General features: G+C 48.9%; 2 protein-coding genes across 3 annotated transcripts in view; one reads left to right on the top strand and one right to left on the bottom strand.

The window, feature by feature from the left end:
• LOC135206171 (mitochondrial-processing peptidase subunit alpha-like) overlaps positions 1-26,660 on the bottom strand; it is a 98,400-nt gene that overhangs the window by 48,920 nt on the left and 22,820 nt on the right. For both annotated transcript variants that reach the window (XM_064237466.1, XM_064237465.1), the window contains exon 3: positions 9,997-10,076. In XM_064237466.1, the coding sequence (XP_064093536.1) occupies positions 9,997-10,076 (80 nt within the window). The remainder of the gene's footprint in view (positions 1-9,996; positions 10,077-26,660) is intronic.
• The window catches only part of LOC135206170 (anaphase-promoting complex subunit 5-like), a 621,184-nt gene continuing 605,452 nt past the window's right edge, over positions 10,929-26,660 (top strand). Inside the window, exon 1 of the mRNA XM_064237464.1 lies at positions 10,929-10,952. The gene's annotated coding sequence lies outside the window, so the exon portion shown is untranslated. The remainder of the gene's footprint in view (positions 10,953-26,660) is intronic.

Raw genomic sequence — 26,660 nt, 5'->3', positions numbered from 1 at the left:
CAGTTACCTAAGACGAAAAGAAGGGAATAGTCGTATGACCTATCCCTCTTCTCGACTTTGGTTATGTACAGTACTCATACTGACAAGCTATTAAGACGAAGTAATGATTGCTCTGGAACAACCGAACTAAGTCCACAGCATAGTTCGTAACTGACTCGGGCGCTCTGACAGCTGCCGACTGACTGGTTCGGAATCAGTAGAGGCAAGTTTGTCCAAGCATCCTGGGTAAGTCCACGTTGGACCTTCGCCCTTTAAAGAGTTATGCTGAGAGACCAAACAAATAAAATATTTGTTTAGTCACCGATGCCGGACGGCGCGGCGATGATTCTCTTAATGCATAAGCTCAAAAGGCGAAAGTCAATTGCCTTCAAAAGACCGAGGTCCCTGATGGCAAGAAAATCTCATAGACGTTGAATCTCAGCTTAAGGAGAAACAACACTATGTGACGTTGAAGACGAAGGTAGGCAATGAATGCAACCTACGTCTTCCAGCTGAATCGAGAGAAGGAATCTCAAGATTCTAAACCTGTGCTTACAAATGACTGAAAACGCTAACCGCCATTTCATTGCTGTCCGTTGTGCAATGAAAGCGGGGCGTTCTTCAGTAATGAAACACAGGGGAGAGCCGCTTGAAGAACTGCTTCTCATGGGCTGAACGTTTGGAAGTAGAGCTGGCAGGTGTGGGAGTAGGCGATGTCTTTCAATACATCTGCTAATCCGGGGTGAACAATGAACAATTGTACACCTCCGAATACAAGATATTTTGAGGACAAACTCAGATTCCGCAAAAATCATTCGCATTATCGGGATACGATGCAGCAAGAGACTATTACAGAATTCTGTTACCGTGCGGTAAACAGAAAGATGAGAGTCGAATAGATATCTCTGTTTAAAATTCTCGCAATACCGAAGACGATGAATACTAGCGTTTCTCAGCAGTAGATGGTCATTCACGTATGCGAGAATCCCCGTTAATCAGAGACTTAAGTCCGTGATTGTTGGGCAGAGATACGGTTGTTATTCAATCAAAGCAGGTGAGAAAGACATAAACAACCGTCTATCTCAAAGCGGCAGCTGATACTGAAATGCCTCGGGCAATTCAATACGCAGTAGCTGTCGCTGACTCGTCATCCTGAGTTGCCAAGTAATCCTTTCCACGAAGGAATGCGTTCGGCTAGAACCACCGAGCATAAAAAGATATGCTCGAGCAATTATATTTAAGCGAAACGAATTTCGGTATATAAAAGCTTAAATGGTGTTGTTGTGACAACACCATAAGTATATAAAATTGAAACTGGAAACTCCTGGGAGGTTGCAGGCAACCCGGGTTGCAGTTCAATTAGAATACTTTTCGTCTAAGTCGCAATCCGTAGAATAACCAGGATATGCGCCTACCCCTCGGACCATTCAACTGCTTAGCAGAATCATGTCGCGAGGTTAATATACGTAGTATATTTGTAGGATTCTGAACAACGATCTCCATCCTAAATTCTTTCCTTCAAGAAAACAAAATAAGGATTGGAGATCGACCACCTTCGTTCTCTATTAAAGAGAGTGAAGGAGAAGTCTTCCTCGAAGGAAAGCTTCAATGGTGAACAGAATACTAAGACGATAGTTCCAGCCAAACTGGATATTCCCGTCCGTTCTTCTCTATTCCAGGTTGGTCCCCTACTGTGAGATAGTCTTCTTTCAGCAGCAGTCTTCTTCCTAATGCTAGAAATTCCAGGAATTCGAGCATAGGCGAGGTTCCCGATTATCGTGTAACATATCGGGGATTCTCGTCTCGCTCACTTTGGACCGTGGTCTCGCCTAAGTGTTTGGAGATCGTAAGAAACTCTAACACTCTGAATGCGCTAGAAATTCCGTAGAATTCTAAGCAGTCTGCGAAACCCCCACCGAATTCGTCAAACGATATTGGCTGGTGGTCCTCTCGATTCCCGTAGAAATCGAGAATGGGGCAGGATCCCTCCTCAACGACCGGGGCTTACGTCAGGTAGGACCCGAAGGTCCCCCCTGGTAGCGCAGTCCCCAACGTGGGATCCTACAGAGAAATCTCTGTAGGATCCTTCCCCTTTCCCTCGTAGCCGTAAGGAGAGAGGGAATGGGGGAGGAATTGGATACTCGCTCGCCTTCCCAGTGGAACTAGCAGTTGGAGAAGAGTAGGAGCAGCCATCGCCTTGCGGCGATGGCCTCTCAGAGTCTGGGAAAACGTATCGTCAGGAGAAAACGTTTTCCCCCCCGAGGAGGGTTACGAACTCTCACTGTAGGTAAGGGTCTGCCGCCACTGTGAACGTCGTCTGGGTGGGGCTGATCGACACCTGACAGGAGAGAGCCGATACCGTCCTCCGACTCATTCCAGTCCTCGTCGAGGTCGAAACCTCTCAGGAGGACCGAAGGAGTATTTAAAATACGGTGTCCGAAGACACGTATAAAACGCCGCTGTCGCAGTAGAGGAGGTGGAAGTAGCTTGATCGACCGCCAGAACTGAGAGAGCCTTCTTGTCCGGAGACGAGAGACTCTGGTTCAAGACAGAATCGGCAAGCTCCGATCGCGGCATACCCACCGTCGGTTTGGGTTCCCTCTCGGGCCCCAAAACGACTCGAGCAGACATGGGCTCTGCTGGTGGGAGCGGCGATCCTTCCCCCCGGTCGTTGTGCTGACGAATCAGTGCAATAACCTGGGTAAAGTTACTCTGAATCTCGGAAGTTACAGCGTCTTGAGGAGTAGGACCGTCCAGTCCCTCCAACAAGAGCAGCTCCCAGGACCCTCCTCCTTCAGAAGGACCAGCAACAGATCCCTGACGGTTGCCTCCAATCACTTGCGCGTACGTCCTGGTTGGTCCTAAGACCAACCTGGCACGTGCGGCGTCGTGACGGGATCGTGAGCGGCGCATCTCTCACGATCACTCCTATATACCTCGCTCTTCCTGGCGTATGCCGAGGAAGTTGAAGGTATCGGAGAGACAGAACTGACGCTACCCCCTCTCCCCCTGACGGTCGCCTCCAATCACTTGCGCGTACGTCCTGGTTGGTCCTAAGACCATACGTGGCACGTGCGGCGTCGTGACGGGATCGTGAGCAGCGCACCTCTCACGATCACTCCTAGCTACCTCGCTCTTCCCGGTGTAGCCCGAGGAAGTTGAAGGTAGTGGAGAGACAGACCTGACGCTCCCCACCCCCCCCGCTCGCTGGCAGGACCAGCGTACGTGGGGGGCTGCAGCCGATCACCAACCCGCGGTGGGATCGATCTGCAGGCCTGGCCGTGCCGCTCACCTGTGGCGAGCGGCTCGACTGAGCACGTCGACCCCGGTCCCGTGCGTCAGACGAGCTGCTGCTGGTCACCGTATCCGCCCGGTCCCTGTGGGAGCGGCGGTCAGGTGACCTGCAGAGCTCGCTTTCGCCGTGAGACGTAGAGCGTCCTCGCGGCACGTCAAACCGCTGTACCAGCGAGGCTGGTACCGTCGGTCGAGGGGACCTGGGGGACCTCTTCCCAGCCTCAACCCGTGGCCGGTCAGAGACCGTCACGTCCACCCGAGGTACCGGCTGGTCGCTGCGAGAGCGGCCGCTGGCCTGGCGAGAGTCACCTGAGCGGTTCTCGCCAGCCTTCTGCTCCGTGCCGTGGTCTTGGCGCCGAGCGAACTCTGGCGCCGAAACTTTGGCTGCACGGTCTCCCGAGGGAGAGCGTACACTCGGGATCTCCCGCGAACGAGAGACCGAGCCGGAACCTGGCGTAGCGGCATCGCCGCTAGCACCAGGCGAGGAAGTACCAGAGCTAACCGATACTCCTCTGGTCCCCGTCTATCTCTTCCTACGGAGGGGAGACGGGCCCCGCTCCCGAAGGAGCAGGAGGACCAACAGAAGGACCCCCCGTCCCACCGAGGTGGGACGGGCCCTTAGAAGTTCCCGAAGGAGACTTCTTAGGGGGGGGAGGCAGCCTTCTTCTTCTTCGGCTTATGGGCCTTAGAAGTCGGAAGGGAAGAGGGCAGGGGCAAGCAACAGACGAAGACGAAGATGACACCTTCCTCTTCTTCGTCAGCTCACGCAGGACAGTCGTCGGTCCTCCATCCAGGCCGGAGTCGGGCCTATTGCCGAAGCAACACGGCCCGACTGCACCTGTCCGGAAGGACCTGGGACTGGGGAAGACACATGGGCAGGACCAGCATGGACAGGCGCAGGAACCAGGAGCGACAGGAACAGCAACCAGCTCAGGAGCGGCAGGAACAGCGGCAGCGGTAAACACAGAAGGGACAGCCAAGCCAGTAGCGGGAACCACATCAGCGACAGGTACGGCAGGCCCAGACATCGCCTCGTAGAATCATCGGCAGCCAGCGTGGTACTGGCGGCCGGTCCAGGGGCGAGCGCTGGAACAGCGGGAAGTCTGGGGCAGGCAACACGAAGAAAACACAGGCGGCGGCGGCATACCCCTCCTCGGTACGGCGGCGACCGGCCCTAGAAGCGCAGACGGCGTCACCGACACAGCATGGGGAGTGTAGACCAGCGGGGGGAAGCAGCATAAGCGGCCGTGAAGGTTGTAGTGGAGACCACTCCAAGGTCACCGCCCCAGACCTCGCTAGACTCTGCAGCAGATCGTGGATGCTAGGCACGCCCTGCAGCCGCAGTGGTCCATACCTGTCCAAGGTCGTCTCCCACGGCTGTAGCACCTGCGGTAGCACAGACAGATTAGTAAGAGGGGTTCCCTCACGCACGGGGGGGGGGAGACATGCCCCACCCCGAACGGAAGGAAGACCCCAAAAACAAAATACGAGGAAGCTGAGCGGGGGGGCAGGAAAGAAGACGAAGAATCGGATACCAAGGGAGTCGCGGGAGAGCTTTCCGACGACTTCCTGGCAGACCTTCGCTTCCCCTACCCCCGCACAGCAGTGAAAAGTAATATGAAAATGAAACAGAATACTGCACTTGCGATTCACTTCATAGAACTTAAAAGAGGGAAAAATCAATTCCCGGTAAGAGCGGAAACTTGATCCATAATAATATGATGCTATCATAAATATATATGAAAATGAACAATACTGCACTTGCTATTTTCACTTTCACAGCAATAAATCGTAAGGATTAATTCCCGGGTAAGAGCGGAAATTGATCCAAAATTAAATTTGATGCAATTAATAAATGAAAATGAAAAGAAAACTGCATTGCGAATCCACTTTCATTGCATTCTATTCATACAAAATAAGAGGCTCTTGCCGAGCGCAATCAAGCTCTCGGCAACGAACGCACAGGGCAAAAATATAATGAAAAAGAGTACTTACATCTTTCAATTACACACTTTCGCCCAAAATACATGACTCGGCGCGAGTGCGCCCGCCCTCGGCACCGAGACATAATTCAAGGGTTCAATACATGAAAAGAGCGGAAATCGCCGTCTCTACGGCGATAGCTCCATGTTGATTCATAATTAAGTAATGAAAATGAAAACAGTGTACTTACAGTTTCATTTTCAAGTCAAACCAAACCATTAGTAGAAAACACAATATAAACAAAGCATACGACGATGAAGCGGGCAGAGAGCGATGACGAACACGTCCTTCACACCCGCGGCCGAAAGCAAAAGTGATTCTTCACCTCTCGGGCGCGCGGGCGCGCGCACGATCGGACAAGCAGTTAACTACCGTTCTCCCCTTGTTCGAAGCTTACGACCGTCCCAGCTGCCGCTAGTTACCTTCCTATTGTTAAAGGACCGAGGGTTTGTATTACGTATCGGAACAACTTCGTTTTGTTATTATTACTGGAAACAAGCAATGATTTTTTCATTATTTGCGCTTTTGGACTGTTATATGTAAACTTTGCGCACCGCAAGCTAGTATGTATTCATTCCCTCGGAAACTAGTTCCGCATATGAGGCGTCACTAAAAAACATAGAAAAATACGACATAAAAAGTGTCGAAAATCATCATAACCTCAAAATTTTTGTTGTAATCTAACCAGAAACTTATTTTTATTAATATACTGTGCTAAACTATAAAGGATTTTTATCATAGTATGCGTTTTTTAAAAGCGTCGTTAACTCGGAGCGTCGGAAGCGTCAGCGTCGTAACCTCGGAACAAGCGTCGTAACCCAGGACGGATTTTTCCATTGAATATTTAAGAAAAAGCGTCGTAACCTCGGAACGTCGTAAGCCAGAACCGTCGTAACCCGGGGACCGCCTGTAGGCTTAATATACAGTCCATTCAGGGGAACAAACTTCTGCCACAAAGAGAATGGTTCCCAACCGACTCCTCCATCTTCTCACTGAGCATGCTCTGTTCTCTACTCAGGCTATGCTTTCGTAAGCATGAGAGCATTATATAATATAGTGCTTTGCCGCGTTACAATCCTCTATAATTCTGTTACCTTGCAGTACACAGCATTTAAAGGTTGTAAGAGATCTTTCTATTGAAAGCTTCTTAGCAAAAAAGCAGACAATGTTATTCATGCTTGCCTACAAATCCCCTCAATACGAACTAAGTCCGTGATTGTAGGGGAGAGATATGGTTAGCCACTCAATCCCGTAGGAGAGATAGATGTAACCCCACCTCTCATACTCGAGACTAGATGGTACTGTGTTGGCCTACAGTGACAGCAGACTTCATTCGCTGCTTCGCTGTATTCTTCCTAAGGTGCTCGATACTCCATTCATGAAGGAATATGATAAATTTATTACCGAGCCTAAGGAAGTTCTCAATACTGCATATTTAAGCGAAACAACCTTCGTTAAATATAGAAGTTGAGTGTCGTAACAAACCCTTTAAACATAATCATTACCTAGGAAACTCCTGGAAGGATACAGGGAAATCAGTTGCCAACCATAGAGGTACCTACGGTATGCGCATATGACTTGACCATACCGTAGTCTTAAACAGCAAATTCTCTACTACAATCTATCCTCGCCGAGGCAGAGAGAGAATGGAAAAAATTTACTATCTTCCTTCTTTTCGTCAATAGAACGAATTAGTATTAGCCGAAGGAGATCCCAAGAGAGAACCGAGGATTGAAGAGAATCTCTCAAGCCTCCTATTTTCTTGGACATAAGGCCGTATTCTATGCCTCTATTACCTGGAAGAGCCTCTAATCAAAATAATGAGAGCTCCTCCGAATCTTGTCTCATTTTCAAACGATTGCAACGCTCTCTTTCTGAAAATGGTTTACTGCATCTTTTAGAAGAAGGATGATTTTTAATATCCTCTTATAAGTAAAGAACGAGGAGAAGGAGGGGCGGTAGGACTCAGAGACTCGCCGAATTCTAGTACTAAAAGGGCTGCTAAGTTCTTGTAATCTGAGAGACCTGTACCCTTATGACTTCCAAATCAAATATATCTTCCATCTCTTGTCCAATAATGTTGGAAGAAGAGAGAGTCACCTGAGGAGAGCACCTATTTTTGCAAGGTGAAGGGCTTTAAGCAGTCCCAGCTCCATCCTGACAAGGGCTACGGCCGCCTGTGCGACATCTTGAGTCCCTGTCAGGTGAAGGCTGATCCTGCAAAACGTCCCCATTCATATAAAAAACCATCCTGACAAGGACGAAGTCGCCTGTGCGACGACTAGCGTCCCTGTCATGAGAAGTTTTTTCTTGCGAGAAACTTTCCACAATCTCAGTAACATCCTGTGAAAAAGTCTCAAAGAGGAGACTCTTGGTTTTCTATCTCCATATCTGATGAAGCTGGGGATCCTGGTGCCTGGCTTGGAAGGAGCCTGGGGCTTGGCAGGCGCCTGGAGCCTGGCTGGCGCCTCGCGCCTGGATGGATCATCAATCCCTGGTTGGCACCTCGCGCCTGGATGGATCATCAATCCCTGGTTGGCGCCTCGCGCCTGGATTGAGTGGTCCGTATCGGTTCATAATCATCCCCTGCATGTCCACTGGACGGGATCTCTTGATTTGAAGGAAACCATCCTTTCTCAATAGTCATACTAATGGTGAGATTTGTTCTTGTATCTTCATAAGAATCTTAGTTGCTGAATATTCCTCCTCCTTATCCGCCGAGGGGAAGAAGGTTTAGATAATAAGGGAGAAACACTGTTTTAGGATACCTTTCCAATGGTTCTCCTTGGCAGTCTGGGACGTACTACAGAACCTTCCGAGGGGACGCCTGACCTGTGGGGATTCTCTGAAACTTCCGTACGGCTTTCACATTCCTTCTCCTCTGGGCTTGGGAGCTTGGAAGAGGTCTAGGTCTGGGAGCGAGACAGAGCTGATCAGACGCACCCTCCAATGCATTGGGAACACTATATTCACTTCTTACATTTTTTAAGAGCTCATATTTTTTTAGCTACATCCAATTAACTTCAAATTTGCACATATGAATTTGTAGATACTGTGGCGTAAGAAGGAGATGAGGATGCAACAACTACTAGTACTGTTAATACTCTAACTGCTCGTTAGCACGAGAGTTATAAAAGCTTCTAAAGGAAGCGTATTTAGTTATATGCTTTTCTGACTTCCTAAAGTAGGAAATTAGAGTCTTATATTTCCTCAATCAAGTTTTAACACTTATTACACGTTATTAATGAATAAGTGTTAATATTTCCCTATCTTGCAAACTATGTGAGTGTCTACCGAAAAATTCGGTAGTTTAACGTAATATATTCTTCAAAATTTCGAAGCCAAATTCATTAAAAAGTTAATAAAAGCGTATGCCAAACCAAAGACCCAGTACTTCCCTGCAAAAGACAGCCCAGAAGATCGATGGCGATGAAAAACGAAAATCAAGTCAGGAGGTACCAAAAACGTATGTTTACAGTATGGGCGACAGAGAAAATCTGATAGAAAACGGGAATGGTTCCTATTCCTGGCGGCAGGGCGGTAGATCACCTGACCTACCTGTAGCGCGTGCCGCGAAATTCGAATTTCTGTCGGGAAGACGGAGTCTATAGCTAAGTATATATCTGACAGGTAAGTTGAATGTATAAAACTGTGAAATTACATTTAAATGCTATGATAGGTTAATATAAAATGACAGTTATCTATAAGTGTAGTACTTGTGAGAATGAGAATGAAGACCGTTGTGGAAATGTGTTTTAAAGGTGGATTGTTTAAGAGGAACATGTAGCTTTAAGAAAAACATATTCAAAGGCATACCTGAAAAGGAGAAAATGGTGAGATTATGGATTTGTTTATCATCTCTAAGTATAGAGTAGATATAAGAGCAAGTTGATGTGAGCAATAATAAGGAAGGACAGGAGGCTTATCTAACCAGATATAGAGGAAGGAATCAAAACTGAATTATGAATATAATTCAAACCCATGAACATGAAAACTAAGAGTAGGAGGCTTGATATAAAATTGGTTATTGTGAAAGACAATGAAGTGGAAGGAGTACTGCTATAAGAGGTATGAAGTCATTTAAGTCAGAAGGAATGTCTATGTGGGGGCACATAAACCTTGGAGACAGAACATGACAGAATAGGTAATGATAAATGTTATTGGGGGGGGGCTTTTTAAGATATATTCTGTTTGGGGGGGGGGGGGGGGGGGTTTTTGGGGGGGGGGGGGGGGGGGGGCTTTTTTAAGATATACACGTATTCTGCAAATTATGAAATTGCTGTTGAGAGCATAAAGTTTTTATGACAACTGTAATGCTTCTTTTACAATACACAAAGGCAACAGCCATTATTTTGAGGTAAAGCACAAGGTGTGTTATGTCTCCATAGTTGTTCCATGTTTTTATGGAAGAGACAGCTTAAAAAAGGACATAAAATGCAGATGCAAAATTATGGGATGAAATGGGTTGTGACAACTATCATAAGATATAAAGAGCAGTAATTCTAAAACTGAGGAATACAAACAATAAAGAGAACGAACAGATGATCTTTCGTTGTCAATAAGTCTGCAGTCTGCTTGGAAGGGAAAACCAATGGCCTGCTATTTCTGTTCAGAATACACTTTGGTTAAAATTCAGCAGCTGATGTTAGTGGGTTAGGTTTCCGATTGTTTTATTCATTAATTATTTAGACAACTGGGTAAATATAAAATACTGTAGTAGGTTTAAATCCACTTACTTACCCCAAAGGCTAACTTTTCAAGAAAATGTGAGATTCCACTAGGGTATGCGACTTCATATCGACTGCCACTATCGATGACAACTGTAAATGAAGTAAATAACCTGAGGTTTTGAATTCAAATAACAAAACACAAATAACAATAATAATGTAGTGCAGCACTAACTACTATCAAGGAAAATAATGAACAAAAATAATTGAGTTACTGATAAAACTTGCGTTGTAGCAAAAGACCTGGTTAGATTCTACATCACAGCTTTGGTCCCTACTCATCATGGCCACAAAAAATGACAATTTGTTGAAAAATGATATTGTTATAATACAATAAAGTTTCATACATACTTACCTGGCAGATATATACATAGCTAAGACTCCGTCGTCCCCGACAGAAATTCAAATTTCGCGCCACTCGCTACCGGGTAGGTCAGTGATCTACCGGCCTGCCCGGGTGGCAGGACTAGGAACCATTCCCGTTTTCTACTCATATATTTTCTCTTCCACCTGTCTCCTTGCGGGGAGGCTGGGTGGGCGCTAATCGTATATATCTGCCAGGTAAGTATGTATGAAACTTTATTGTATTATAACAATATCATTTTCATACAATCAACTTACCTGTCAGATATATACATAGCTGATTGGCACCCTTCGGTGGAGGGTAAGAGACAGCTACTACTAGAATAGACAGGTAAACAACATCTGTTGTAGGTATAAAATAAAAACCTTGGTTCCTACCTGATAGGTGGTTAGCTTCGTGGGTGTTTTCCCCGTAGTCTGCATCACCTCAAGAAACTTTAGCGAGATATGTGATCTATGGCCAAGAAATTCTTGTGGGTCTGCCGAAGGGTCTTATCCACTTACTCGGCAGAGCCTGAAAGGACTTTGTCAATGGGTGCTGATCCACTTACATGACAACACACCTTATTAAGGAGCATACAACCAATCCCGACCACCTGATGCTAACCACCATGTTAGTATTAAAAATTGCTCAGAGTTATCCCCAACTCTTCGCAACAACCGTAACTCAACCACAATGCACAAGCACACAATAATTTTCAAAAAAAATTTTATCTAATATAAGATATCACAAGAGTTCCTTACTAAACTGAAGTGACTGCCGCTTGTGCGGCAACTGCACTTGTTCAGCAGAAAGTCTAGAACATATCTATTAGACTTAAGTAGTAAAAAAAAAAAAAAATCTTAAGGATTGTTGTAAGCTCCTGTACCCAGGATTGTGCCCGCAGACACAAAAGGACCTAATGAAAAACATTTTTCATAGGTCACACGCACGTCCTTCAAATAGTGAGCCGCAAACACAGAATTACATCTCCAATATGTCGCTTCCAAGATATTCTTCAGCGACATATTTCTCTGAAAAGAGAGAGACGTCGCCACTGCTCTCACTTCATGAGCTCTTACTCTCAGAAGTTTTAAAGAATCGTCCGTGCAAGCCTTATGAGCGTCCATAATTACGTTCCTGACAAAAAAGGCTAATGCATTCTTAGACATAGGTCTTGATGGATCCTTCACTGAGCACCACAGGCCTTGTCTAGAACCTCCCAACTGTTCCTTCTTCTTTAAGTAAAACTTTAAAGCCCTTACCGGGCAAAGAGACCTCTCCGGTTCCCTGCCGACGAGACCCGATAATCCTTTTATTTCGAAGTTTCTCGGCCAGGGGTTCGAAGGATTTTCATTCTTCGCCAAGAATAATTCCTTGAAGGAACAGATGGCTGAATCTACATTGAACCCGACTTTGTCACTAAGGGCGTGCAGTTCGCTAACCCTTTTTGCCGTCGCCAGTGACAAAAGGAATAAACATTTTCTTGTTATATCACAAAACGAGGCCAAATGTAGGGGTTCAAATCTCTCTGAAGTCAAGAACTTCAGTACTACGTCTAGATTCCAGTTAGGGGGAGAAGTCATTCTAGACTTCTTGGTCTCAAATGACCTAATCAGATCATGCAAGAATCCTTATTGTTTCCCAAATCTAGGCCTCTATTCCTAAAGACGGCCGATAGCATACTCCTATAGCCCTTTATCGTGGCTACGGAGAGGTGCGACTCTTCCCTCAGAAATAACAGAAAATCAGCTATTTCTGCTACAGAGGTACTGGAGGAGGACAACTTCTTTGACTTACACCACCTTCTAAAAACTTCCCACTTGGATTGATAAACCCGGATAGTGGAAGTTCTCCGGGCTCTAGCGATCGAGCTTGCTGCTTTACTAGAAAAGCCTCTCGCTCTGACAAGTCTTTCGATAGTCGAAAGGCAGTCAGAGCGAGAGCGGGGAGGTTTTGATGAAACCTCTCGAAGTGTGGTTGTCTGAGAAGATCCCTCCTTTGTGGAAGGGATCTGGGGAAGTCTACTATCCACTCCAGTACCTCTGGAAACCATTCTTGAGCTGGCCAAAAGGGGGCTATCAGGGTCATTCTTGTCCCCTTTGAAGTCACAAACTTCCTGAGTACTTGCCCCAGAATCTTGAATGGGGAAAATGCGTAAACGTCTACCTGAGACCAATCTAGTAGGAAGGCGTCTACTGCTAGAGCTCTGGGATCTTCTACCACTGAACAGAAGACTTCCAGTCTCCTCGAGAGGAACGTGGCAAAGAGGTCGACATGAGGAGTTCCCCAAAGAGACCAGAGCTTGAGGCAAACTTCTGAGTGGAGGGTCCACTCGGTATGAAGGACCTGGTTCCTCCTGCTCAGCCTGTTCCGCTCGTACGTTCCTTACTCCCTGAACGAACCTCGTCAAGAGAGAGATGTTCCTCTGGGATGTCCACAACAGAAGTTCTCTCGTGAGTTCGTAAAGGCATACGAGTGAGTACCTCTTGCTTCCGAATGTATGCCAGAGCGGTTGTATTGTCCGCATTTACTTGAACTATTTTGTTGCAAACTAACGGTTCGAAGCTCTTTAGAGCTAGGTGTACAGCTAGCAGTTCTTTGCAGTTTTATGTGCCAGGACACTTGAAAAGAGCATTCCAAGTGCCTGACACTTCTCTCTTTCCCAAAGTTGCTCCCCAACCTTTTCCGACGCGTCGGAAAACAATACAAGGTTTGGGCTCTGTATTTCCAGGGAAGTACCTTTGTTTTCCCTCAGTGGGAGTAACCACCATTCTAGATGACGTTTTATCAGATCTGGAATGGGAAAAAAGTCCGAGAGTAGTCCTGTCTTCATGTTCCACGAACTTCGAGGAAGAACTGAAGAGGACGGAGATGAAGTCTTCCTAGGTGAAAGAACTGTTCGAGCGAGGAAAGGGTCCCTAACAGGCTCAACCATTCCCTCGCCGAAGTCCGTTCCTTCCTTAGGAAGAGAGAGACTTTTTCTAAACCTCTCGCTAGTCTCTCTTGAGAAGGAAATACTCGAAAAACCCCGAGAATCCATCCGAATCCCAGATAGACCAAGTTCTGGCTGGGGATCAGTTGGGACTTCTCGAGGTTCACGAGTAATCCTAAAGTCTTTATAAGGAAGGTTTAGTGTCACATTCAGGTCCTCCAAACACTGTTCCTCTGACTTTGCTCTGATAAGCCAGTCGTCTAGATAAAGAGATTATACTGATTCCTTTCAGATGAAGCATCTCGCCACATTTTTCAAAAGGAAAGGTTCGTGAAAACCTGAGGCGCCGTCGACAGGCCGAAGCACAAGGCTCTGAATTGGAAGATCCTTCCCCCCCGTCATGAAATGACAATTTGTCCAAAATTGCATTTTTCCTAACTATACAAACCTGAGGTCCTTTTACAATAGGAAGGTACTAGCGGCAGCTGGCTAGGTCGTAAGCTTTCGAACAAGGGGTTCGGTAGTTAACTGCTTGTCCGACAGGCGCGCGCGCGCGACTGGTAGGTAAACAAATCACTTTGCTTTTGGCCCAAGCAAAAACTGCAAGAGTGAGGGGAGTGGCATGAGGTGGGGCTATGTGTAAAAGGACCTCAGGTTTGTATAGTTAGGAAAAATGCAATTTTGGACAAATTGTCATTTGTTCCGACACGGCATACAAACCTTCGGTCCTTTACAATAGGAAGACTCACTCTTGGTGGGTGGAATCTGAGTCTTTTGTGAACAGACTGGTGTTCGCCCAACCTTGGAAGCCTCCCTGGTCGTAAGAGCGAGGGAGGGATCCAAGCCTCTGTCCGATTGATCGGGGTGTGCACCGCAGGATCAATGGTCAGACCTCTGGACCAAGTAACTAAGAGAGAGGCAAGCGTATCTCTTCGTACCAGCAAACAAGAACAAGTTCCTATTTGCAAGAGGCAACAACGTTATGGTTTGTCTCTTGTTGGCATCCACTTCCCCCCCCTTGTAGGAGGAAGTGGTGGATATTCGCTCCCATCCTAGTGAAAGGGATAGGATGGGGCTCTGTCGAGTAGCTCACCGGCATCTCGTCCTTATCCAGCAAGGTGATGACCGTATCCCTCTACCCACAGGTAGAGGGGTAGAAAAAGATAGGAAGAGAAGCCAGTCACTCTCTCATTCACTTATCTATTCTTACAGTCACACCAGGACTCGATGCTGTTCAGCCTGCTAGGGTCTGGGTTAGCTACACAACGTGTTTGAGCAGCCACCACGGGTCCTAAGGAAAACGATCCAAGGACCTGTGGGCAATATCCAAAAGGTAGAAGGAGGTGCCAGTGGTCTGGTTGTACCAGACCCCTGCCTTCAGCCATGCGCCACGGAGAAGTTCTTGTGTAACTCGAGGGAGTGTACTTCTAGTCATCTTGGTGCTGACGAAGAGTCTTCAACACTACGCCTGGGATGTCGAGTTTCTTCAGAAAGCGCGGTCGCGCTTTCACAGGACAAAAGCAGCATCTCCTTCGCATCGAAGGCGGTGAAGTCCATTAGGGAGGGGACTGTGAAGGACTCTAACCGATCGTCAGGAACCGAAGGGTTCAGAGTCTTCGCTACGAATTCGGTACGAAATCGAGCGTCACGAATCCCATCCCTGGATGCTTGACTTCGCAGGCAAAGTCATGCAATTACCTCAGAGGAAAAGAAGGGAATTTCGAATGACCTATCCCTCTTCTCGACTTCGGTGATGTCCTGTACCCATACTGGTCTATCCGTCTGCAGCGAAGTTGTTGTTCTCGGTAGTGGATAGGACACCGACACTCAATGTTGGGTGTCGATGGTATGGTACTGTGACAAGCCGTTTAGGACGAAGAAAAGATTGTTATGGAACAACCTCCGAACTAAGTCCACAGCGAAGTTCGTAACAGACTTGGGCGCTCTGACAGCTGCCTACTGACTGCGTTCGGTAGGAGGCAAGTTGTCCAAGCACCCGAGCAAGTCACGTAACCTTCGCCTTAACAGGGTTATGCCAAGAGACTAAACAAATAATTTGTTCGTCACCGATGCCAGAAGGCAAGGTGATGACTCTCTTAAGGCATGTGCCCAACAGGCGAAAGTCAATTGCTTCTAGAGACCGCGGTCCTTGATGGCAAGATATCTCATAGTATAGTGATTCTCGGGTAAGGAGAAAAACAACACTATGTGACGTTGAAGACGAAGGTGTACAGAAAATGCAACCTACGTCTTCACAGCTGAACCGAGAGAGGGATTCTCAAGATTCTGAACCTGTGCTACAAAGACTGAGAACGCTAACCGCTATTGATTGCTGTCCGGTGAGGGACCGTAGTTGCAATAAAAGCGGAGCGCTTCCAGTAATGAAGACAGGGAAACTACTGCTGTAAGAACTGCTTCTCATGGGCTGAACATTTGGAAGTAGAGCTGTCAGGTCGGAGAGTAGGCGATGTCTTCTGACATATCTGTTAATTGTGGGCGGGGCGAGCAATGAAATTGCACACCTACGAATACGAGATATTTTGAAGACAAACTCCGATGTCTGCAAAAAATCATTCGCATTATCGCAGTGCGATGCAGCGGTTGACTAGTACAGACTTCTGTACCGTGCGGTAAACAGAAAGATGACAGAGTCCAAGAGATATCTCTGTTGAAAATTCTCGCAATGTCGAAGGCGATGAAATCGAGCGTCACAGCAGTAGATGGTCCTTCATTATTGCGAGAATCCCCGTTAATCAGAGACCTAAGTCCATGATTGTTGGGCAGAGATACGGTTCGGTAGTCAATCCAACCAGGGGAGAGAGAGACGTAACCGACCGTGCATCTCAGAGACCTAGCTGATACTGAGCCGCTATCAGGCAGTTCAATACGCAGTAGCTCTCGGTGACTCGTCATCCTGAGTTGCCAGGTAATCCATTATTCCACGAAGGAATGCGTTCGGCTAGAACCATCGAGCATAAAGAATACGCTCGAGCAATTATATTTAAACCGAAACGGATTTCGGTAAATACAAAAGCTGATTTGGTGTTGTCATGACAATACCAAGTATCTAAAATCGAAACTGATAAACGCTGGGAGGTTGCAGGCAACCCCGAGTTGCAGTTCAATTAAGATACAATTAGTCTCGGTCACAAAACCGTAGAGTTAACTACGGTATGCGCCTACCCCACGGACAATTCAACTGTTAAAGAATCATGTCGCGAGGGTAATATACGTAGTATATTTGTAGGTTCTGTACCACGACCTCCATCCTAAATTCTTTTCCCTCGAGGAATGAGAATAAGGATTGGAGATCGACCGCCTTCGTTCTCTTATTCAAGAGAGTGAAGGAGAAGTCTTTCCTAAAGGAAAGCTTCAATGGTGAACAGAATACCGAAGACGATAGTTCAAGCCAACTGGAAGTTCCCGTCCGGTTCTTCTCTATTCCAGGTTAAGCGCCTACTGTGAGATACTCTTCTTTCAGCAGCGGTCTTCTTCCACAAATGCTAGAAATTACAGGAATTCGAGCATAAGCGAGGTTCCCGATTATCGTGTAACAATTATCGGGGATTCTCGCTCACTTTGGAGGCCGTGGGTCTCGCCTGAGTGTTTGGAGATCGTAAAAAACTCGAACACTCTGAGTGCGCTAGAAATTCCGTAGAATTCTAAGCACTCTGCGAAACCCCCCACCGAATTCGGTCAGACGATATCGGCTGGTGGTCCTCTCGATTCCCGTAGAAATCGAGAAAGGGGCAGGATCCCTCCTCAATGACCGGGCGGTTACGTTCAGGTAGGACCCGAAGGTCCCTAGGTAGCGCAGCCCCTAACGTGGGACTTACAGAGAAATCTCTGTAGGATCCCTCCCTTTCCCTCGTAGCCGTTAAGGAGAGAGGGAATGGGGGAGGAATTGGATACTGGCTCGCCTTCCCAGCGGATCTAGCAGTTGGAGAAGAAAAGGAGCAGCAGCCATCGCCTTACGGCGATGGCCCTCTCAGAGCCTGGGAAAACGTATCGTCAGGAGAAAACGTTTTCCCGAGGAGGGTTACGAACTCATACTGTAGGTAAGTGTCTGCCGCCACTGTGAACGTCGTCTGGGTGGGTGGGCTGATCGACACCTGACAGTAGAGAGCCGATACCGCTCCGACTCATTTCAGTCTCGTCGAGGTCGAAACCTCAGGAGGACCGAAGGGGTATTTAAATACGGTGTCCGAAGACACGTATAAACGCCTCTGTCGCAGTAGAGGAGGTGAAGTAGCTTGTTCGACCGTCCAGAACTGAGAGAGCCTTCTTGTCCGGAGACGAGAGAGACTACCTGGTTCAACACAGTCGGCAAGCTCCGATCGCGGCCGACCCACCGTCGATTTGGGTTCCCTCTCGGGCCCCAAAACGACGACTCGAGCCGAGACACGGCTCTGCGGTGGGAGCGGCGATCCTTCCCGAGGTCATTGTGCTGACGAATCAGCGCCGTAACCTCGGCAAAGTTCCTCTGGATCTCGGAAGTCACAGCATCTTGCAGAGTGGGACCGTTAAGCCCTCCGAACAAGAGCATATTCCGAGAACCTTCCTCCTAAGAAGGGGAAACACAGCGACAGCCCTCTCGGTCTTCCCATCCACTTGCGCATACGCCCTGGCCGGTCCAAGAACCGTGCCTGGCACGTAGGGCGTTGTGGTGGGATCATGAGGGGCGCACCCCTCACGATCACTCCTCAATACCTCGCTCCTCCCGGTGTAACCCGAGGTGGGTTGAAGGTACGGGAGAGGCAGACCTGACGCTCCCGTCGTTGCTCGCTGGCAGAAACCAGCAGGCTTGGAGGGCTGCAGGCGATCGTCAAACCCGCGGTGGCGATCGAGCTGCAGGCCTGGTCGAACCGTCTCGCTGTGGAGAACGGCTGGACTGAGCACAGCGGCCCCGATCTCGAGTGTCAGAAGAGCTGGTGCTGGTTGCCGTACCCGATCGCTCTCTGTGAGAGCGACGGTCAGGCGACCTGCAGGCTCCACTGTCACAGTGAGACCGGTGCTTGTCCTCACGGCACGTCACGTCGCTGGTTCCAGCCGTGGCTGGCACCGGCGAAGGGCGGAGGACCTCTTCCCAGCCTCAGCCCGTGGCCGGTCGTGACCGTCACGTCCCCGGGTAGCCAGCTGTCGCCGCAGAGAGCGAGAGCTGGTCTGGTGAGAGTCGCGTGAGCGGCTGTCACCAGTCTTCCGCCCCGTGCCGTGAACCTGACGCTGAGCGGACTCAGAGGTCTGGTTCCTGGCTGCACGGTCGCTGGTAGGCGACCGTACACTCGGTACTCCCGCGAAGAGCAGAGGCCGAGACGGATGATGCAGTGGCAGCACCACTGACACCAGGCGAGGAGTACCGGTGTTAGCCCGGTACCCCTCTGGTCCCCGTAGTCTTCTTCCTTGCGGAAGAAGAGACGGGCCCCGCTCCCGAAGGAGCAGGAGGACCAGCGGAAGGAACCTCCCGTCCCACCGAGGTGAGACGGGTCCCGAGAAGCTCCCGAGGAAGCTTCTTAGGAGGGAGGAGGCGACCTTCTTCTTCCTCGGCTGTAAAGCCTTAGAAGTCGAAGGGGAAGAGGCGGCGGCCGCCGACGACGATGAAGAAGATGAAGACGACGACCACGACACCTTCCTCCTCTTCTTCGTCAGCTTCCTCAGGACAGACGTAAGATCTGCTATCCAGGGCGGAGCCGGGGCTGCTGTAGCCGAAGCCACAGGGCCCGGACGCACCTGTACAGACAGACCAAAGTCTGGGGTAGTACCACCACGAACAGGGACGACATCAGCAGGTATGGGCATCTCAGGAACAGCAGGCACGGCCAGCACATCATCGGTAGGGACAGCCAGCGCAGCAACGGCAGGAACAGCCAGTGCAGCAACGGCAGGGACAGCCAGCGCAGCAACTGCATCCCAGAATCGGCAGGTACGGCAGGCAGCACCGGAAACACAGGAAGTGGAGCAGCAGCCAGCAACATCCTGGTACCGGCGGCAGGTCCAGGGGCGAGTTCTAGGGCAGCGGAAGTGTGGTCGCTGCAGCGCGGCAACCACGAGCGGCGGCGGCACGCCCCCCTCTCGGTACGGCGAACGGCACTTCACAGCGGCTGTAGGCAAGACTGATACCACGTGAGGCGAGTACACCAGGTGAGGAGGGACGTCGTCACCTGGTTGCGTGGTCACCACTCCATGGGTGACCGCAGTAGGCCCAGACATAGAACCGCAGCCCTGGACACCAGCACGCTCTGCAATTGGAAGGACGCCCATACCTCACCAAGGTCCACGCTCGTGGCAGTAGCACCTGCGGAAATAATAGTAGTAGCGATTAATTGTGGGGAAATCCCCTCGTGCGGGGGTTTGATCCCTCCCGAACGAGTGGAAGACCCCTAATACAATTGTACATCGGGCACCGAGCGCCCTCCCCCGCGCTCGACGGATCGGGCGAGGAGAAGAACGCCGATAACCTCCCCCCCCCCAAGGGGAAGAGCCATCTGTGGGAACTGAGCGGGGGGGGGTCTCGTTCCCCACCCCCGCACAGTACCCATGTACGCAACAACAAATAAGAGCCTAGAGCAATCGTGCCATCGGCACGAATACAAGGCATAAGGATCAATTCCCTGACTGAGCGGAAACTTGAACCAAATAACATTGATGCAATCAATAATAAGGAACAAAATGAAAATGCATCTTGCAAAACGATTCACTTCACAATGAATAAGGGCTCGGATCGAGCGCATTTGCGCCCTCGGTACCGAGCGCAAGGGTGAAAGGTTCCATTCCTTACCTTTATGGATCAAGGTTTCTGGAAACCTTGATCCATAATGATTGATGCAATCAACAAATATATGAAAATGAAAAAGACTACTGCGCTTGCGATTTCACTTCATACAAATAAAAAGGGGAAGGATCAATTCCCGTGAATAGCGGAACATTGATCCCAGTCAACAAAGCAATCTCAATAAAAAAAAATGAAAATGAAAAAGAACTGCACTTGCGATTTCACTTCATTCAAAATAAAAAGGGGGAAGGATCAATCTCCGGGTAAGCTCGGAAACTGATCCAAAATGAGTATTGCTACAATAAAAAATAATATATGAAAATGAAAAAGAATACTGTACTTGCGATTCCACTTTCATACTGAATAAGTTTCCGTGCCGAGCGCATTCGTTCGGCAACGGGCATACAGGTCAAAAAAAATATAAATGAAAAGAGCACTTACTTACGATTTTCATCTACACATTTCCAACCCAATATACGCTCGGAGCGAGCGCTCCCGCCCTCGCACCGAGCATACACAATACGAGGATCATTCTGGGAAAATGAATTCCCGCAATTACGCCCTTCAGTCCGGCACTCGGGTAATCGGTTTTGAGGGCGTTGTGGAAGCCAAGATCCTTTAATTCACAATTGAATTCAATGAAATGATTGTACTTACAATTCAGTTTCACTAGATACATAGAAAAAAGAAAAACACAATCATGCAAAAGCAAACGACGATGAAGCGGGCAGAGAGCGATGATACACGTCCACACGCCAGCAGGCCGAAAGCAAAAGTGATTTGTTTACCTACCAGTCGCGCGCGCGCGCCTGTCGGACAAGCAGTTAACTACCGAACCCCTTGTTCGAAAGCTTACGACCTATCCAGCTGCCGCTAGTACCTTCCTATTGTAAAAGGACCGAAGGTTTGTATGCCGTGTCGGAACAAACGGAGGTACTTCTTCGACGAAGGATGGATCGGGTCGTGAAAATATGCGTCCTGGAGATCCAGAGCACCATCCAATCCCCTTGGCGAAGAGCCGCCAGGACTGAAGCAGAGGTTTCCATGGAGAACTTCTGTTTTTTGAACAAACTTGTTCAGAGCGCTGACGTCCAGAACTGGTCTCCATCCCCCACCCAGAGGCTTTCGCAACCAAGAAAAGACGATTGTAAAACCCGGGGGGGAGCTTTGATCCAGCACAAGTTCTATAGCTCTCTTGTCCCACATCTGATCCACCATTTGTTGAAGAGTATCTTTCAACACAGGGTCCTTGTAATTGGCGGACAATTCCCTCGGAGTTGACGTCAGGGGAGGATTGTCCAGGAAAGGAATGAGATATCCCTTCTGAAGAACCGACATCGACCAAGGATCTGTGTCGATGCGAGTCCAGGCTTCCGCAAATCCCCGGAGCCTGGCACCTACTGGTGTTTGGAGGAGCGCCACTTCACTTTCCCCTTTTAAAGGGGCGGAACGAGGCTCGACCTCTCTTCTCGGTCGTTTTCCTTTTAGCGGTAACTCTAGTTGGAGGGCCGCCTCGAAAGGGTCCGAACAGGAGTAGACGTCACTTTCTTTTCTCCCATCATTACTGGTCTCTTCTCCTGGACGATTGCAGGAGAAGATCTTGAGTCGCTTTCTCCGTCAGGCGATCGTGAAATATCCTTCACCAACTGTGACGGGAACAGAAAATCAGACCTAGGGGCGAATAACAAAGCTGCTCTTTGTGAGTGTGATACTGCTTTCGTCAAGAAAGCGCTAAACACAGATCTCTTCTTCAAGAGACCTGCTCCAAACAAGGAAGAAACTTCCCCTGAGCCGTCTTGCACCGCCTTGTCAATACATGACAGAATTGCTAGGAGTACATCCGGTTCTAGCCCTTCAGGGACATGAGCCTTCTTGGACATCACCCCAAGGGACCAATCTAGGAAGTTAAAGACTTCTAGAATCCCCAGTCTGGTACCAAATCCCTCTCTTGCCGGTCCGTCTAGGGGGAGGCATGCAAAAGACTGTCCTTACTAGCTCCTTCTTAGTAAGCATCCAGTTATCCAGCGATTGCAGAGCTCTCTTCATAGAAATCGTTGGTCTCATCTTCACGAAAGCGACGATTTCGGAGTCTTCGAGCATGAAAACAGAGAACGAGGCGAAGGAGGAGCGGCAGGGATCAATGCGTCTCCGTATTCCTGGAGAAGGAGAGCTGTCAAGACTTTGTAGTTCGACAGTCCTTCCTTACTGTGAGACTCGTCCTCTGATTCCTCTTCCATAATCGGATCAGTAGGAGAGACACTTCTCGTTCCGGGTCTTCTTGTCCAACAATTCTCCCTACTGGGGACAAACTCCTAATAGGAGAGGGGCTAAGAGAGTGTAAAGAGCTCCTATGCTTGACTGGCTCTTCGTACTTGGCTGGCGCCTCGCGCCTGGCTGGCGCTTCGCGCTTGGCTGGCGTCTCGCGCCTGGCTGACTCCTCGCGCTTGGCTGGCGCCTCCGCGCCTGGCAAGATCCTCGCGCTTGGCTGGCGTCTCGCGCCTGACTGACTCTTCGGCTTGGCTGGCGCCTCGCGCCTGACTGGTGCCTCGCGCCTGACCTGACGAATCTCGTGCCTTGTTGAAGACTCGCGTCTTCCTGAAGTCCCTTCCTTGCGTGACAGATGTTCTTCTTGAGCCTCACGCTTGGATGAATGCTCACGCCTGTTTGTACTCCGCGCTCGGCTGAAGCTACTGATCTGGCAGACGTATCCCATTTGGAAGAATCCTCTTGTCTGTAATGCGTTTCTCGCTTGTCTGACTCTCTCTTAGAGGACGCTTCTCGTCTGTAGGACGCCTCGCGCTTGGCTGTTGCTACGCGCTTGTCTGGCGGATCCAGATCTTCCCACGAGTCTCTATCTGAGATCTCAAAAGACTCACGTCTCACAGGAGCCTCACTCCTGGTGGGAGAAGGAAGACGAGTCTTCTTGACCGGCAGTCTGACGTCTTTCTTACGAGTAGGATCCTTCGAAAGGACTCCTACTAGGGCGGAAAGCTGTTCCTGTACCGCCAAAATGATCCTTTTGGACGCTTCTCCTGCGTCTTCTTGAACGGGAGAGGTAGACCTCGAAGGCGTGTTGTCCCCATCATGGGACGGCGAAACCCTCTTCGCCTTCTTGATAGAGGGAGGTTCTTCTTCCGAAAAGCGTTCTGGGCTTGAATCCAAACCAGGATCTCTCCAGTGCCTTTTCAGGGGCCTGGACAAGTCTGAATCCTTCCACCCTCGTTTAGGAGAGGGAAGAAGCGGACGAAGAGAGCACTCTCTAAGGACGCTTTTTCGATAGCGGTCCTGAGCAGGCTGTCTATACACAAGCACCTGCTGACGGGACGCCTGACCGGGGGGAATTCTCCACAACCTCCACGTACGGCTTTCGACTTCCTCCTCCTCGGGGCTGGGCTTGGGAGCTTGGAAGAGGTCTAGGCCTGGGAGCGTCGCAGAGACGGTCAGACGCCCCCTCCACAACACGCGGGACACTCACTTCACTAAAGTCACTTTCCACCATCCTTACCTTTTATGGCAGCCATTTCGGATTTCATCCTGTGAAGCGTAGCCTTCAGTTCAGCAATTTCCGAAGCTGAATCTGAATGTACGGCCAGTGAGGGTCCTGATACAGAATCATAATTAAGAGAAGAGTTAGAATTATCCAAAGGCTCAATAGGCCTTGTACAACTACCCGCCATCTTAGATGCAGCCCTTCTGACTCTATCCCTTTCTAACTTCTTCAAGTAAGAAGTTAGAGTCTTCCATTCCTCAACATTCAACCTTTCACACTCATGACAGGTGTTAGAAATAGAACAATCAAAACCCCTACATTTGCGACATACAGTGTGAGGATCAACCGAAGCTTTCGGTATCCTCACCTTGCAGCCTACATTCACACACATTCTCACACAAACACTTGAATCAGACATTCTGAAAGAAAAATCAAAGCAAGTCCAAATCCAGTCCACAGTAGCGAATGCCAAAACAACGATCCAGGTACGTCACCAAAAGTCCAACAAAAAGATGATCAATTGCTTAGAAAAGCGAATTCCAGTCAAGAGGTGGCAGCAACGATGTTGATACCACCGGCGACAGAAAATATATGAGTAGAAAACGGGAATGGTTCCTAGTCCTGCCACCCAGGGCAGGCCGGTAGATCACCTGACCTACCTGTAGCGAGTGGCGCGAAATTTGAATTTCTGTCGGGGACGACGGAGTCTTAGCTATGTATATATCTGACAGGTAAGTTGATTGTATGAAATTGCATTTTTCCTAACTATACAAACCTGAGGTCCTTTAACAATAGGAAGTAGCTAGCGGCAGCTGGAACGGTCGTAAGCTTCGAACAAGGGGAGAACGGTAGTTAACTGCTTGTCCGATCGTCGCGCGGCTGGGAGGTAAACAAATCACTTTTGCTTTTGGCCCATGCAAAATACGCAGAGTGAGGGGTGGCATGAGGAGGGACTATATGTAAAGGACCTCAGGTTTGTATAGTTAGGAAAAATGCAATTTTCGACAAATTGTCATTTGTTCCGATACGTAATACAAACCATCGGTCCTTAACAATAGGAAGACTCACTTCTTGGTGGGAGGAATCTGAGTCTTTGATGAACAGACTGGTGTTCGTCCATCCCTGGAATGCCTCCCTGGTCGTAAGAGCGAGGGAGGGATCCAAGCCTCTGTCCGATTGATCGGGTGTGCACCGGCAGGATCAAGGTCAGACCTCTGGGCCGAGTACTAAGAGAGAGGCAAGCGTATCTCTTCGTACCAGCAAGCAAGAACTTGTTCCTGTTTGCAAGAGGCAACATAAAGTATGGGTTGTCTCAAGCTGGCATCCACTTCCTCCCCCTTGTTGGAGGAAGTGGTGGATATACGCTCCTATCCCTAGTGAAAGGGATAGGATGGGGCTCTGTTAAGTAGCTCACCTGCATTTTGTCCTTATCCAGCAGGGTGACGACCGTGTCCCTCTAACCACAGGTAGAGGGGAAGAAAAAGATGGGAAGAGGAGCCAGTCACACTCTCATTCACCATCCATTCTTACGGTCACACCAGGACTCGATGCTGTTCAGCCTGCGAGGGTCTGGGTTCGCTACACAACGTGTTGAGCAGCCACCACGGGTCCCAAGGAAAAAGATCCAAGGACCTGTGGGCAATATCCCGAAGGTAGAAGGAAGGGCATGTGGTCTGGTTGGACCAGACCCCTGCCTTCAGTACCTGCGCCAAGGAAGGTTCTTGCGGACAAGGCAGCATCTCCTTCGCATCGAAGGCGGTGAAGTCCATTAGGGAGGGGATTGTAAACGACTCGAACCAATCGTCAGGGACCGAAGGGTTCTGAGTCTTCGCTACGAAGTTCGGTACGAAATCGAGCGTCACGGATCCCCATCCCCTGGATGCTTGACTTCGCAGGAGAAGTCATGCAGTTCCTCAGAGGAAAAGAAGGAAATAGTCGCATGACCTATCCCTCTTCTCTACTTCGGTGATGTCCAGTACCCATACTGGTCTGTCCGTTAGCAACGAAGTCTCTCGCATCCTCCTATCCCCATGCAGCGAAGTTCTCGGTAGTGGATAGGACACCGACACTCCATGGTGGGTGTCAATGGTATGGGTACTGTGACAAGCTATTAAAACGAAGTAATGATTGCTCTTTAACAACCGAACTAAGTCAACAGCGTAGTTCGTAACTGACTCGGCCGCTCTGACAGCTGCCGACTGACTGCGTTCGGTAGGAGGCAAGTTGTCAAGCATCCGAGTAAGTCACGTGACCTTCGCCTTTAAAGGGTTATGCCGAGAGACCAAACAAATAATGTAGTTGTTTGTCACCAATGCCGGACAGCGAGGTGATGATTCTCTTAAGGCATGTGCCCAACAGGCGCAAAGTCAATTGCCTTCTAGAGACCGAGGTCCCTGAAGGTAAAACATCTCATGGTTGTTGAATCTCAGCTAAGGAGAAACAACACTATGTACCGTTGAAGACGAAGGTAGATATTGAATGCAACCTACGTCTTCACAGACGAATCGAGAGAAGGATTCTCAAGATTCATAACCTGTGCTTACAAATGACTGAAAACGCTAACCGCTATTTCATTGCTGTCCGGTGAGAAGTCGTAGTTGCAATGAAAGCGGGGCGTTCTTCAGTAATGAAAACACAGGGGAAAGCCGCCTGAAGAACTGCTTCTCATGGGCTGAACATTTGGAAGTAGAGCTGTCAGGTCGGAGAGTTGGCAATGTCTTCTGACACATCTCGTAATTCGGGTTGAACAATGAACAATTGTATACCTACGAATACGAGATATTTTGAAGACAAACTCAGATGCCTGCAAAAATCATTCGCATTATCGCAGTCGATGCAGCGGGAGACTTGTACAGACTTCTGTTACCGTGCGGTAAACAGAAAGATGAAAGAGTCCAAGAGATATCTCTGTTGAAAATTCTGCAATGTCGAAGGCGATGGAATCAGCGTCACAGCAGTAGATGGGTCCTTCATTATTGCGAGAATCCCCGTTAATCAGAGACCTAAGTCCATGATTGTTGGGCCGAGATACGGTTCGGTAGTCAATCAAAGCAGGGCAGAGAGAGACATACATGACCGTGCATATCGGAGGCCCAGCTGATACTGAGCTGCTATCAGGCAGTTCAATACGCAGTAGTTGA

The sequence above is a fragment of the Macrobrachium nipponense genome, chromosome 29 (assembly GCF_015104395.2).
Source record: "Macrobrachium nipponense isolate FS-2020 chromosome 29, ASM1510439v2, whole genome shotgun sequence".
Lineage (NCBI taxonomy): Eukaryota > Metazoa > Arthropoda > Malacostraca > Decapoda > Palaemonidae > Macrobrachium > Macrobrachium nipponense.
Note: the sequence above shows the minus strand (reverse complement) of the source record. Positions and strands in the feature narration are given on the sequence as shown.